Source organism: Ursus americanus, chromosome 2 (assembly GCF_024610735.1).
Source record: "Ursus americanus isolate L20-20 chromosome 2, mUrsAme1.1.p, whole genome shotgun sequence".
NCBI classification, from domain to species: Eukaryota; Metazoa; Chordata; class Mammalia; order Carnivora; family Ursidae; genus Ursus; species Ursus americanus.
The window spans coordinates 92,340,021-92,355,809 of NC_142128.1; the positions used below are offsets into that span (position 1 = coordinate 92,340,021).

Consider the following 15,789-nt stretch of genomic DNA (forward strand, 5'->3'; position numbering starts at 1 on the left):
ATGAAGAAAAGGCCCAGAAAGACAGCTGTGCAGGACGTACAGAGTAACTGGGTAAGGCCTGTGTGTGGTAGCTTTGTCTCTTATGCAGGAAGTTCAGAGATAAAGTTTAAAATGCGTAAGTAAAAACAAACACAAACAAACAAAAACACCAGTACGTGGATGTATTTCTCAAAATGGGGACATTCTGGCTGGCGTGGGACTGGAGTGATGTGAGCTAAAGCAGTGCTGCGTCTCATCATTAATGCTTTACTATTTGTATTTTTAATCCTGTGCATGTAGCATATTGCTAAAAATTCATACACATATTTTAAAAAAGTAAGCCAAGTTAAAATATATTAATAAATTGAAAAAACAGAAGTAGTGTCCATTTCTTCTACAAAAAATCCAGTTAATGAGAATGGGCAAAAAAAGAAAAGAGGAAAAGAGAAAAGGAAAAGACGAACATGTAGTAAGGGTTCCATCACTCAAGGCTACTGAAGTTAAACTTCAGGCTTATTTCCTGGTCCTGTCGTTCCTAGATGCAGACTTCAAACAGTAGCAAGATAAAAGCAAAGAAACAAAATTGGGAGATCTAGAGTTGCCAGCTTTGAATTTATCAAAGGCATAAAACAAACCTAAAACATCATCCGCTACTACCATCATTTCATCAAAGAACATACATTTTTACGACAAAGAACAAGAAGTAAAGGATAATTCTTTAAATTCATTTAACTTTATAAAAGCTTTTTCTATTGCTCTGACTTCTCTCTCATTTTGCCTTGGCCCATTTTGGAAACCATTATCCTAATCTTTCTTTCTTGTGAAAAATCCTTTTGAGCCTGAGGTCTGAGGCGTGGCTTGTGGTGGTGGCAGAGGAGGGTGGTCCATTTTCAGTACACAAATACTGTGTTTTTACATGGTAATGATCAGTGTTTCTAGAATTCTGTACATTCCTTTTCTTATGAATCATTACAACATGAACATGTACCCCACACTACAAACTCTTTGGAGACAAAGTTTTAAAAAGGAACTTTAATATTAATTCCTTTGATTATACCTTAATTTATTTAATCATTCCATATCATTTCATCTTACTCCTATTGTAAAGGACACTGTAATGAGCATACTCTCCTCACATTTAGAATGTTTTCTACAAGGTATGTCACGAAAAATTAATGACTCAAAGGGCACGATCATTTTTAAGGTTACTGATTCCGAGAAGGCTGAGGCAATTTCCAGGTCCAGTGACAAGGTAAGAAGGCCCATTGCCCACTCCTGCTCCTCTGTAGTTCAGTTCCTCCATTCACCAAGCCAACAACACAAAATGTGTCTGTCAAAGGTGGATTCAGAATTTTAAAAAGGGTATGGGAAGAACAATGAATACAGGCTTTCTTTCAAACCTTGGACACTTGGGTCTCTAAACTAATCCTAACTGGATTAAAATTCCACATTTATTTTATTTATTTTTAAAAGATTTTTATTTATTGGAGAGCAAGAGAGCAAGAGAGTGAGAGACAGCACAAGTAGGGGGAGGAGCAGAGGGAGAAGCAGACTCCCCGCTGAGCAGGGAGCCTGACCATGAGACCCTGATCTCAGCTGAAGGTGGATACTTAACCACTTAACCGACTGAGCAACCCAGGTGCCCCTCCATATCATATCATATCATATCATATTATATCTTATCTTATTTTATTTTTTTAAAAGATTTTATTTATTTATTTGACGGAGAGAGAGACAGCCAGCGACAGAGGGAACACAAGCAGGGGGAGTGGGAGAGGAAGCAGCAGGCTCCCAGCAGAGGAGCCTGATGCAGGGCTCGATCCCAGAACGCTGGGATCACGCTCTGAGCCAAAGGCAGACGCTCAACGACTGAGCCACCCAGGCGCCCCTCCACATTTATTTTAGAAACTATGGTTGAACTTTCATATTCTGATTAACGGTGAATTCAACTGTCCAAGTCAAAGTCTTAGAGTTATGCCCTGGGATTAGATGAATTTTGAAAAGAAGAAAAGTAGAAGAATGGTCTGAAATAACAAGACCTCAAAACTAGTGATTGTATAAAGAGCTCGAACACTTACTAAAAATATAGAACCCTTAAAAGGGAAAAAAACTATTGTTATTAACTCCTTACCTGATTAAAATGGTCGGCTGCAAATTTTCTGATGGATTCAAGGTCCTTCCTTTTTAAGTACTTCTGAAAAGAAAAGTAAACTCACCAATAGGATGGCTTCATAAACATGTCTATGATATCACATGGGATACAAATACATTTTGTGTCCTTCCATCACAATAGGATTCAATATAAACTTTAATTTCTGCTTCCAAATGACAACATTTCAGAGTTTGTTACAGGGCTTATTACCACCCTTTCCCCGCCGCCCCTGGTACACAGGTCTCCCTGGAAAAGGCTGTGCACGTACTCCACAGAAAAGCCTGCATATGGACCATGTGGGGTACATGTTCAAACCTTTACAACTGAATCGTGTAAGAAAAATAACTTTCGGATCAGAAAGAGAACTTAGAATTTGCTTATTTCAGGTTGCTTAAAATTTTTTGTATCTTCCTCTTTCTAAATTATCTCACTGCCTTTGTAAGTGAGATGCTAGGACTATCACTGTAACTAATATTCTTGGGGCAGTAGACGAGGTATGGGAGATACAAAAAGGTGGAGACGTGGTTCACAATCCTGCACTTCTTATAATCTGCTTGGGGAAGACTGGACACACTCAAATTGAGTCAAACAATAATACCAAGCAGTATATGTGACACTGAGCTTATGTGAACGCATATGTCTGGACTAGAGTATGCACACAGATTACTTTCCACTAAACACATGAAGTAAGAAGTAATGAGACTGAATTCTTACTCCCATTTTGAATACACTAATATGCTCAAGTATACAAATGAGTCGTCTTTCAAAATAGTAACTTCATTCAAAGTACTTCTGGAACCCCTCTTCTCAAATTCTGCTCAAAGCAGGTGTGCTAACTACAGAAAACAGACATGTCTCCTCACCTCAGAGTCAGGGTTGGCCTAGCCCAGCCATTCTTTCTCCTACCCTCACTTCCCCCCACTTTTGCTTTTCTCACAGCTCTACCTCCTCGCCCTCCTGCTGTTATTAATTCAATTGAATGCAACTGAGACCAGGGCCCTCCGAAGACCCAGAACCAACATGAAACGGTGATGCTGGAGCTGACGGGGGCTTGCAGCCTTTGGATAAACTGAGACTGGAGGACATACGAACACTATTTCATGCTCATCACTGGTGGGAATGATTCCAAAGGAGGAGTACTTTACAGCATTGTTTAAAAGACAGACAAAAACTCGAGATCTTGAGTGTAAACTCACACTCACAAGGTTTTATTCTCTACTTATACTTTCAGGGATACTGTTAGACTTTATATAAAAATATGGATTCTCTTTCTTTCTTTCAGAAGGGAGGGAGGGTAGAGGGAGAGACAGAGAGAGACTCTCAAGCAGGCTCCACGCCCAGTGCAGAGCCCAACGTGGGGCTCAATCTCAGAACCCTGAGATCATGACCTGAGCTGAAATCAAGAGTTGGACACTTAACTGACTGAGCCACGCAGGCACCCCTGAAAATATATATTCTTAAAAAAAGAATTGTTCTTCTTGAAGTCTGAATGTGCCAATGCTGAACATATTTACTTCCCAAATATACACTCTAGAGAAACAGAACTGCGAGTCACTTACTGTTCCTTCAGAGATACATATGGCTTTGACGGTTCCTTGGGGTTTACTAAGTGCATCTTGAAGAAATCCAACCTCTGTGTTTCTGAGCACATCACTAATATCTATAATCTATAAAATGGGTAATAAAAAAAGGTAACTAAATGTGAAGTAATTTTTATCTCAAAAATTTTTACAAACATGATTCTAAAGAAGCAAGTAGGTCTTATTAAGTTAAAAATTATAGAGTGCAATCATAGTTTTTACCATGCATTGGGCACTATGGCAGGGGTTAATGTACTAATGTATTATTCATTATTAATTCATTTAATCAGTACAACAAGAGTATGAGATACGCACTCTCATTATCCCCATGTAGTACAGGAAGGAATCAAGCACAAGAAGAAAATTAATCGGCCAAGACGACACAGAGCTGGAACTTAACCTAAGTCTGACCTAAGCACCACTATTTCATATTACAAAAGAAAAAATAAAGAGTGGTTAAGTTGGCAGCTGTAAGTAAGCAGTTAAGACATTTTGTATATTTTTTTCATCCCAAGAATCGAGCACTGCCTATTCATAGACTTAGTGGAACTTCAATTTCTGAGCAATTTGCACTGAGAACTGAGATAGAGAAATGCCACCAGCATTGTAGACATGAAGGGCCGTTGCTCTCTAAAGCAAATAATGAGAGGCTTGCTAAAGGAAACTGCTCTAATCAAATTCTACTCTTACCCCTCATTAAAATATGTGTAAATCTTAATATTTTGAATACACATTTCCATATGTTTGAGCTTTTTCTAGGCTAGGGAAAAAGAATAACTCTTAATCATTTGCCTTCCAAGTGCCATTTTAGCTTAAGAAAAATTGAAGAGGAAAGAATAGAGCTTTTTTTTTTCTTTCAAGTGACCATTCATGTCCATATAATTAATAAGCTGTCAGTAATAAAAACTTTATGGCAAGAACCTTACTCTTGGAAACAGTCTTGAAGCACATAGACAGGACAAAAGTACTGTAGTACTAACACGCTTTTATTCTCTCTTGCTATAGCTTGGTAACAAGCTAAGGTAACAACAAAAAATATGATATAACAATGTGTGTAACTGGTTGTAAATTTCAAAGTGGTTTAGAAGACTGCAGGACTATGGTGGGTCAGAGTCCTGGAAAAGTGAAGAAAAGTACCTTCATGCCAAAGCGAGTGTCAGGTTTATCAGTTCCGTAGCTGGCCAATGCCTCAGCAAAAGTCAGAGAAGGAAAAGGAACCACCACAGGATCTTTGTCACTGGGCCAGGAATACTGGAGCAGGCCCTCAATTAGTCTCTGGATTCCGGTCTGGTCTACAAAAGACATCTCTATGTCAATCTGAAACCAAAATAACATATGGAAACTAACTTGAACGGCCACAGTATTAATATGTACATATTTATACATTCCTTTGGTTTCAAGCTACCATAGCCTTCCGCACATACTTAATACATGGGTGGGAGTTGGGAGCATAAATATTATTGTATTTCTGTTTTATGTCAGGCATTGTTCTAATGCTTTACATATATCAACCTGTTTAGTACCCATCATTCTCCTCACGGCTTAAGGCTCAGAGAAGCTTTGTAACCTGCTGGTGTACATGCAGTTAATAAGTAGTGAGGCTACACTTGATCCCAGGTCTGCCCAACTCCAAAGCTTATGATTTCTGCGCTTCACCACACTGATTAATATGCTATCATATAAAAACCAAATCATGATATCTTTGATGAGTCTAAAGATTAAACAGATTAAGTACCAATGTACAGAATTCTTGGTTCATAATGTACCAGAGATTTGTTTTAAAGAACTTTATCCTAGCAACGGCCATTACGACACTGCAGGAATCTTTGGCATTTCTTAGTTGATGACCATACGTGTTATAAGGACACACGAAATGGATCAAAAATTAAATAGTGTCTCAACTGCAGGTTAGTTTAATTAAATATCTGATGGATAAAATGTAATGAGAAGTAAAGCACTGGCATACACTAGAGCTCTTGTGGGTTCAGTTCCAGACTGCTGCAATAAAGCATAATCACAATAAAGGAAGTCAAATTAATTTTTTGGTTTCGCAGTGCCTATAAAGGTTACGTTTATACTATACTGTAATCTACTAAGTGTGCAATAACATTATGTCAAAACAAGTATGTACCTTAATTAAAAAATACTTTATTGCTAGAAAATGCTAACCATCACCTGAGTTTTCAGTGAGTCACAATCACTGAACCCAGATCACCAAAACAAATATAATGAAAAAGTTTGAAATATTGCAAGAATTACCAAAACGTGACACAGAGACACAAAGTGAACAAATGCTGTTGGAAAAATGGTGCTGACAGACCTGTTCTACACAGGGTTGTCACAAATCTTCAATTAGTAAACAATGTAATGTCTGGGAAGCCCCATAAAGTGAAATACAATAAAACAAGGTCTGCTGATATATAAAATTACTGCCCAGTCTTGAACTACTTGGCTGGAGCAAGGCTGAGTGAGAGACAAAAGTGAATATAACTTAGTACCTGAGTAAACTCAGGCTGTCGGTCTGGTCTCGAACCTTCATCTCGATAACATCGGGCAACCTGAAAATATCTACCATTGAAAAGTAGCATGAGTTGAGTTGTGATTCTAGGAAGATACACACACTTTTCCCCAGAAGTTCATGGCAGTGCAGTCTATAAATTAAATAAATTAATAATGGTACCTGAAGGACATAAGAAATTTTAAAATTCTTTACGATGCTGTAATCTAAGCAGATATACAGTAGACACATAAGAAACTATTCTATACATTGATTTAAAAATATACAATGGCACCTTTCAATATTCATATATTAGATCGGCATGCAAGGCGGTTTACGCTTCTTAATATATACTCTTTTGCTCTGGCCAAATCAAAGTACTTATTGCTCCATAAATACACTCGAGCTTTCTTGTGCTATGCCACTCCCATTCTCATCTTCAAATGCTGAGATGCAGCACTGTCCCAGAAGGCCTTGCTCACAAAGTTTTTTAAATGATATTTCCTCAAACAATATCTAGTTTGTAACCCTCAACAAACTTATTTTTGGGTTCTATCACAGTTGGCAGTTGGTTTATTTATTACCCTATTCTTACTACATTCATTAACTACTGGAGAGCAAAACCTTTCCTTTTTGTCCTCCCCTCCCTTTCTTCCTTTCCTTTCTTTCTTCCTTCCTTTCTTTCTGGTAGGCTCCACGTCCACCATGGAGCCCAACTCAGGGCTTGAACTCACGACCCTGAGATCAAGACCTGAAGTGAGATCAAGAGTCGGACACTTAGCCGACTGAGCCACCCAGGCGCCCCTAAAACCTTTCCTTTTTGTCCTCCCCTCACCCTCCCTTTCTTCCTCCCTTTCTTTCTGGTAGGCTCCACGTCCACCATGGAGCCCAACTCAGGGCTTGAACTCATGACCCTGAGATCAAGACCTAAAGTGAAATCAAGAGTCGGACACTTAGCCGACTGAGCCACCCAGGTGCCCCTAAAACCTTTCCTTTTTTGTTTTTAATTCCCTGCACATCTACTAGCATAGAGCTTTGCACATGGAGGCCACCCAATACATCTTTACTAAATAATGACTACAAATGTTTAGGGTACTTTACAAGTATTTTCCAAATGCTCATGCATTTTCTAACTTCTTTTAAGAAATCAGATAATTTTGTGTTTCCCCTTTTTCTCCCCACCTTCCTCCCCTTTCTTTTTCTGATAACTTACTAGTAGCATACAGAAGGCTCACCTGTCTAAACCACCAACCATCAGAAGCTGTTTAAACTGTTGAGGACTCTGAGGGAGGCAATAAAACTTTCCAGGTTCCCTGGATGGTATTACAAACTCTTTTGCACCCTTTAAAGAGAGAAGGAGAGCAGAAATATTATTGTTAAAAAAACCTGAACTTAAGATCTGGTGGAAGTTGATACTTTGGCACATCAACAAAGTTAACTAAAGAGCAAATGACAGAGATCATCTCTTGCTCATCTTTTAGTCCGCCAAAAGCCTTGCACATAGTAGGCTTTTAACAATGTGTGTACGTGGCAGGTAGTAAATGCGTGGTTGTTGAAATGAATTCCCAATTCTGTTACGAGCTGATAGAATTTTGTGCAATTCCTATCCAATAATTGCTAACTCCTTTTTTAAACTATGGTTTTATAAGTCCATGGACTGTACAGATTAAATAACAATGTTTAGAAATGTCAATTCTTAATGAACAAGGAGTTTAAGTTTTTTTATTTATTTAAGTAACCTCTATATTCCATGTGGGGCTTGAACTCACAAGCCTGAGATCAAGAGTCACATGCTCTCCCGACTGAGCCAGCCAGGTGCCCCACAAGGGGTTTATATTTAAGTAAACAATTCATTATTGATTTGCACTTATAAACCTCAAGAGAAAGAAAACTCATGTAGAATAAAAATGTTCTGACTCAAAATTCTGACCCATATAATTTTCTCGACTCTTAACAAAACCTAGTTAATGTGACCATTGTGAAACAGTAAAATATACACCAAAAATATAGCCACATGAATATAAAAACAAAGTGGTCCAATTTCATAACTAATACGACATCATCTGTAGGCTGATTTAAGGGATATACATACCCCAGGAGTCCTCTTAAACAATGTTGGTGTTTCTATATCCACAAATCCTAAAAAGAGAGAAGCATCAGAATTTAATAGATACAAATTTGTCAAATATGTTGTCCAGGGTACAGTTCAACAAATCTGAGGCTACATTTTAATTAGGAAATTTTGACTGAAAGAAGTTACCAAGCCTACTGAATACTGATTTCCACACATCCAAGACGGAAGCTGAATATTCTCATAAAACCCTATTTGGCTCATAAACTGACACCTTTCTCATGAAATAATTCCAACTATTTGATGGATTCTTGTTTACTGAACTGTTTTGGTTTTCTAAATGTTCTGCTAGTATAGCAAAAATCACTCAAACATAGTAGAAAAAGCCCCAGGACTAATTGAAGAGTCTAGTTTAATTCATAGGACATTTCTGAGCTCCCAATAAATTAGTATAAGCATGATAAGGAATTAAGAAAACTTACAGATAACAACGAAAGGGCTGTTCTACCTTCGACTCAACATCTTTAGAAAACTGTTATTTGTGACCTAGTAGAACTAAATTATGTTCTAAGTTACCAAATTATACTCTAGGACAAAACACCTGGAAATTAACCTTTCTTCAAAAACTGCTTTACACATTAAGTGAATTCCAGACCTCTGGCAACCTCTGACCCAATGATGCCAAAGAGAGGATACAATAAAATGCTGAATAAAACAGAAGAGATGCTAAAAAGCTCTAAAGAACATTCAGGCATGTCCCTTACCATGTAGATTACAGAGATACTCCCGCATTTTCATGACCATCTGGGACCTCAGTCGCAGATTATACTGCATTTGGAAACTACGCAAGTCTAAGTAGCGATACTGCAAACGAAGAGCCTCTGTTTTCTAAACAAATTGAAAGATTTTAATGTTTAAATATTTTTTGAATATTAAAAAGATATTAACTTTAATACAGAGCTTGGCTTTTCAGAAACTTCAGTTCTACCTTTAGTTTCCACCATTTGTGAATACAACAGCATCCTTAATTCCTACAACCTCTAAGTTTGTTACTAGCATAGATTTTATGTTTTTTTCCTCTTCATCATTAACATCACCCTTCACTGAAATTTGCCTACCCTCACTAAACATTTGTCCTTTCTTTTAAGCCCATAGTTGAGTCTTGAAAAGTACACTTAAAGGCTTCAAAGATCTTTTACAATTATACACGAGGGTAGGGGTGCCTGGGTGGCTCAGTCGGTTAAGCAACTGCTTTTGGCTCAGCTCATGATCCTGGGATCCTGGGATCCAGCCCTGCGTCAAGCTCCCTGCTGAGCTTTTCCTCTCCCTCTGCCACTCCCCCTACTTGTTCTCTCACTCAAATAAATAAAATCTTGAAAAAAAAAATATACACCAGAGTAAAAACAGCTATGACATTATCACTTGAGTGGGATTAAAAGTAAGAAACGCAAGGTAACAGCAGAGGGAATCTCCCTAGTAGGAACCGATAAGAAGGTTTTGCTTATTTTCAAAGCTGTAAGTCTCTGCATCTCTCTGTGCTGACAACTTTTTAACCAGAAGTAGAACTGTCATATCTTTCTGAAAGCTTAGCTGGGGGAAAACTGTATATTTCCTTTTTTCTCCTCCCACAAAAAGGTGAACCCTGTAATTATATTGCTCTTTCTAATTAAAAGATTAAGTATTGAGAATTTAAATATGACACTAAGTGGCCATACAGTTAATTTAAAAACCATTTTACAGATCAGTTTACAAAGTAGATGTATATACATTTACAACTGTAGATAACTGTATCAAAGATGCAGATTATCTGGGTGTACTCACCCAGACCTATTTAGCTTCAACAACCCTTCAAACTTTGGCAAAGTACATCCTAAATTACAGTAATCAGATTTACATGCTTGGGAAGTCAAGCGAACATTTTATCACGGTTAGAGGCTTAAAGTTAATCAATGTAGGATCTCCTATACCATTTGACCATTTCCAAGCTCGACACAAATTTCCTTTCAAAATGTCAAACAGCAACAAAAATACTTGAAAACACCACCTCAAGTCTTAAAGGCAGACTCATGTTTCGAGCTGTCTGAAAAAGCAGCCTAGGTGTTTAGGTACTGCAACGGCTTAACTCAGAACACCACAGAACACTTCACGACAGGTCTACAGTAAAATGCTTAATTTCGCAGAAGTTAAAAAACTCTGAAAACACTTTACTGGTTACCAACATTTCCTAGACACTCTATTTTATTAACAACAGAGGATGGCACCTTCACAAAGTCCTTAACTTCAAAGGGCAGCTTCTTGCAGGAATTCAGAAGTTCAGCTGTTTTAACTTTGATTTCGATCTCACCTGTTGGCATTTTCTTAAAGAGACAGAGAGAGAAAAGACGTATTCTTTTTTTTAAAAATCACTCATCAGGACATGTACACAGCGATCATTTGTAAAACACATGCACGTACTTACATATGTAAGTATGGGTGCTTAGAGCGTACGGTCTAAAGCGTCAATATCTGTGTGAGATTGACGTTCTTATGCGTATCTGTGGCCAATGTGCTCATTAACAGATGTCTTAACATGCCTGTGCACATAGGTATGTATTTGTAGTGACGATTTTGGAATCTGTGTGTTCATTCGTGGAACCTGCAGAACTTTCAGCGCCTGATGTCTAATAGTCGCTTGGTGTCACCTGAATGTGTAGGCAGTACACAGGTATACAGGCAAAATGTACATAGACCGCTTCTGAACTACTAACCGGATTCTCTTGTCCTGGAGGTCGGGAAATTACTGTCCCAGACACCCGCACCACAGATTCCACAGGGGCTTCACACAGAATCTTCCTCACAGCAGCAGCCGACTATAGAATGAGAGAGAAAAACAGTTCCGACGAACACATGAATTTAAAGGAATATGTAGTAATTGCAGTCTGTGGTTTAGAAAAATATTCACACTCATAGCTTAATTGCCATAAATACTGGGGCTGCCCTTAATGACTTTCTTAAAGAATTTGGTAAATTGCATCCCCATTTTGACTCCACATAATAAAGCAGGTAAAACTATTAGTGAAGGGTTTTAGAATTTTTTCCTTAAAGGAAAATAAGGAGAAGAATGATCGATGGAAACAATTCCTACATACTTTTAAGGCAACTGTCTCCAGAATTAGTCTTAGGGGCAGTTTCATCCAATAGCAATAATGGAGTCCAACTGAAAGGAAATCTCCGGGGTTAGCTATGCTCGTCTCTGGATCCTGATCCCTGAAAGATAATTCATTGTTCTTTACTTACTTCAAAGACTAAGAACTGAGTAAATCATATGTTTCTTAGGTATACAAGCATTTGTAACCATTACCACAAGACAAACCAATATTGCCCAATAAGCATGATGACAACTATTTTATCTAATTTTAATGGTAATTTTTTTTGAGCAGGCGGTACCCTTCGCATGGCTCAAAATTCAAAGGGTATAAATAGATATACAGTAAAAAGTCGCCTTTCCCAGAGGTAACCAATGTTACCAGATACATATATATTATTCCAGGAACATTTCATCATATGTATACACACACACGCACGCACACACTTATCCAACATACTTAGCATACTCTACCATAGCATCAAAGAGGCTTTCAGATAACAGTAGGAAACCTTCTATTACCTCTTCCTGGGGAATGACAACTTGAACGAGCCCATGGAAATCTCTTAGGACCAGGAAGATGTTTTGCCTGATCAATGAAGAAAATGAACACGTTACGACAAAATCTGAGCCCAAAATTTAAGCAGGCAAAACAAATTAAACAAACAAAAATCCATGCAATTACAATTATGTGTTTTCATTATGTGCTACATTCATGCAATTATCTATGTAGCTTATCAATGGAAAAAAGACTTTGCATTTGTTATTTTCTTAATCATCTATTTTTAAAATTTTCTTAAAAAGATTTTATCTATTTGAGAGAGAGAGAGTGCAGCAGAGGGCAGAGAAGCAGGCTCCCCACTGAGCAGGGATCCCAACACGGGGCTTGATCCCAGGACCCCGGCATCGTGACTGGAGCCGAAAGCTCAGTTCAACCGAATGAGCCACCCAGGCGCTCCTATTTTTTTTTTTTTTTAATTTTTAAGTAAACTCCATGCCACAAGCAGGGCTTGAACTCACAACCCTGAGATCCAGAGTTGCACACTCTGCCCACTGAGCCAACCAGGCACCCCAGGCTTTTCATTTTCATTTCATTTTTTTTTTTAAGATTTTATTTATTTATTTGACAGAGATAGAGACAGTCAGCGAGAGAGGGAACACAAGCAGGGGGAGTGGGAGAGGAAGAAGCAGGCTCCCAGCGGAGGAGCCTGATGTGGGGCTCGATCCCATAACGCCGGGATCACGCCCTGAGCTGAAGGCAGACGCTTAACCGCTGTGCCACCCAGGCACCCCTCATTTCATTTTTTAAAAAAGATTTTATTTATTTACTTGAGAGAGAGAGAGTGCACGAGTGAGAGAGCACAAGCAGGGGGAGCAGCAGAGGGAGAGGAAGAAACAGACTCGCCCTTGAGCAGGGAGCTTGATGTGGGACATGATCTTAGGACCCTGAGATCAAGACCTGAGCCTAAGGCGGCTGCTTAACCAACTGAGCCATGCACGTGTCCCCAGGCTTTTCATTTTCAATTTCAATTTTTACTGGTTATATATACATCTTCCTAATGTTATCCAGGTGGCTTGTTAGTAAAAGGCAAATTTTTAATTTTCATTGGCTCAAGTCTTTATAAGAAAATTTTATTTGGAAACTTCCAAAGATATTTTAGGATATTAGAAATATCCAATTGGGGGCGCCTGGGTGGCACAGGGGTTAAGCGTCTGCCTTCAGCTCAGGGCGTGATCCCGGCGTTCTGGGATCGAGCCCCACATCAGGCTCTCTTGCACGCACAAGTGGGGGAGAAGGGCAGTAGGAGAGGGAGAAGCAGGCTCCCTGCTGAGCAGGGAGCCTGATGCAGAGCTCAATCCCAGGATCCCAGGGACCATGATCTAAGCTGAAGGCAGACACTTAACCGACTGAGCCACCCAGGTATCCCTATAAACTGTTTTCTTAAAAGATACAATTTTCTAGAGGCGGTCCAACACTTCTATAAACCATCAAAAAGTTCCCCCAAATCCCAACATTTTAGCATTCAACCCTCATTTCTCATACTATCCTTAGTACCAGGAAGGGATACAGAAACCTCAGATTTTGAGCTCAGAAGTCACCAAATTTATGGGTCAAATATCCGCCCATTTGGTACATATTCTTCAGGAAGGCCACAAAATCTATGTATTTCGGAACTCTTATTAATTAATGTACTATTCAGGTATGTGCTGGAATATAGAGATGAACAACAAAATGGGCTTTAATCATAAGGAATCACTGTTCATGTTTTTAGGCTTTTTCTCTACCTAAATTTAGAATAAAATGAGCTTTTTCATGCTATTGAAGCTTACCAGCGGGCCCACTCCCAATTACTGGTCCTAGAAACTCTTCAACTTGAGTGGGCTAAGGGACATTTCAGTCCACTGGTGGAACACACTGTTATCACACCCTTCAACAGATGCCACTCCAGTGACTCTATTTGGATCTTTCAAAACAAATCTGAAAACACAATGAATTCTGAGAATCCTGCAGGAGTCGCAAAGCTTTTGTTGTTCTGACTGACTGAAAATTAATAAACGTTTGGAACTGATTGGGGAAAAACAACCTCCAGGCATTCTTTTTTGTGTGTGGAGGTGCTGAAGGGGCAGAAAGAGAATCTTAAGCAGGCAGATCCCAACTCGGGGCTTGATCTCATGACCCTGAGATCATGACCTGAGTCGAAATCAAGAGCTGAAAGCTTAATTGACTCAGAAACCCAGTCACCCCTAACCACTAGGCATTTGTAAGCCAGTTTACCTTCGATACTGAATCCATCCACACAAAGTGACTTCTTGGCCTAAGTGAGAAGAACGCAACTCTCCACACGTGTTGGTCCGAGCAACAAAGCTACTGAATTCTTTAAAGAAAAGCAAGATTAAAAATATATTATTTGCAAATTGCTTAAAAATAAAGACCCTCAATTTATATCATCTTAGGTATTTCATGTCAGTGAATGAAACTGATAAAGTTGAAGTATGTAATTTGATTCAGTCACTATTAAATTTACCTGCAAATGTGCCAAAGGCCAAGTGAATAAGTTTTACTGTAAATTTTTGCTCTGTGTTAGGAAATCTAAATTTTGATCATGTAGCATTTGCAGAGGCCTAAAATTACCCTGTTCTTAATAGTGCACATTCCTTTCCCTAATGAAATGAGATCTTGGAATTACTGAAGTTTGATGGTATGAATCTAGAGTGAAACCAGTCACTTGCACGCTAGAAAACACTATCCAAAATATTCTCAAATGTGGAAGAATTTTTTAGGCTTATTAGTAGCATCAGCTAAAAGGAGAATTCATGTGGTTACTTTTTTAAACTCCAGAGAAAAAAATCTACATTATAAGAAATGGAGAGTGAATGTTCTGCCTCTACACATAAGGCCATCGAGTTCAGACGACAGGAAAATGGAATAAGAGCACTCTGATTGCAGAGGCCAGGAGGAAGTACCGTTTAGAGGACAGAGCCCTTCACTGCCTTCACCTGGAATTCTCCTCTGTGAACTGAGCACCAGCGTTCTGGAAAGAGAACCCCGGCTCAGGTGGGTGATCCTTCCGGTGGGTGTGGAAAAACCCCTGCATAGCCGACTTAACCAACAGGAGAGCATGTTGGAGCCGCAGGATGGCGAAAGACGCTCACGAATCCCAAGCTGCCGGTGTTGGACGAAGGTCAAAAGTCAGTTTTGAAAATAGACACAAATCCCTTAAAATGCTAGCTGTTCTCGCTCTCTTCTCCAATATTTAAGCCCTTCTTCGCTGAACACTCAAGTACACGCGTCTAGAAACTAGATAAATCTGCAAGTTCTTTGGGCCCTTGGAGAGAGGGTAGGGAAAAGGTCCTTTCCGCTCCTCCAATGCATCAGTTTCCACTTCTAACCAACCGAACTGCGGCCAGAAGAGCCGAGAGAAACCTTCCACACGGGAGGGCAAGGCGGGACTCCGCGACCATGCAGAGGCGGAAGGGGCTGACCACCAAGCGCACACCCTTCCCTTCCTTCCACGCTTCCCCGAAGGTTCCCGTAGGCCAAACTTGGAAAACAGGAGGAACTCGGCCTCAGGTTTTTAAATCTCCCCGACCTCGCGGCCGGCCTCCGGTCTTCAGAAAGAGAAAGACCGGCAAACCCGAAACCTTCGCAGGTCCAGAACCCCAAACCAGACCTTCACCGATATGCAAGCACTCCTCATTCGGCTCTGAAAGCGCCCGAGTTAAGGCGAAGGCATTCAACCAATCAGAGCAGAGGTGCCGCTGCCATGCTTATTATGGGCGGAAATTTGCAGGAACGCTTCGCGCAGGTAGAAAAAGGCGGAAGACTAACACCGCGCGATTACCCAAGTTGACGATTATGGTTAAGTCACCAGACCTCAGTTAAAA

At 39.6% G+C, this 15,789-nt stretch overlaps 1 protein-coding gene across 4 annotated transcripts in view; it reads right to left on the reverse strand.

Annotated features, from left to right (window-relative positions):
• The window catches only part of DARS2 (aspartyl-tRNA synthetase 2, mitochondrial), a 28,764-nt gene extending 13,082 nt beyond the window's left edge, over positions 1–15,682 (reverse strand). For 2 of the 4 annotated variants that reach the window (XM_045811407.2, XM_087858750.1), the window contains exons 1-13: positions 15,576–15,682; positions 14,902–15,067; positions 14,180–14,279; positions 11,926–11,992; positions 11,027–11,128; positions 10,541–10,636; positions 9,044–9,167; positions 8,301–8,347; positions 7,444–7,550; positions 6,210–6,279; positions 4,849–5,028; positions 3,691–3,798; positions 2,111–2,173 (exon numbers count right to left, since the gene is read on the reverse strand). In XM_045811407.2, coding sequence (XP_045667363.2) covers positions 2,111–2,173; positions 3,691–3,798; positions 4,849–5,028; positions 6,210–6,279; positions 7,444–7,550; positions 8,301–8,347; positions 9,044–9,167; positions 10,541–10,636; positions 11,027–11,128; positions 11,926–11,992; positions 14,180–14,279; positions 14,902–15,067; positions 15,576–15,602 — 1,257 coding nt within the window. In that variant the 5' untranslated portion in view covers positions 15,603–15,682. Of the gene's footprint in view, positions 1–2,110; positions 2,174–3,690; positions 3,799–4,848; positions 5,029–6,209; positions 6,280–7,443; positions 7,551–8,300; positions 8,348–9,043; positions 9,168–10,540; positions 10,637–11,026; positions 11,129–11,407; positions 11,526–11,925; positions 11,993–14,179; positions 14,282–14,901; positions 15,068–15,575 lie in introns of those variants that run through there. The other 2 variants (XM_045811409.2, XM_045811408.2) reach the window with 2 other exon arrangements.
• Positions 15,683–15,789: the final 107 nt, after the last annotated feature.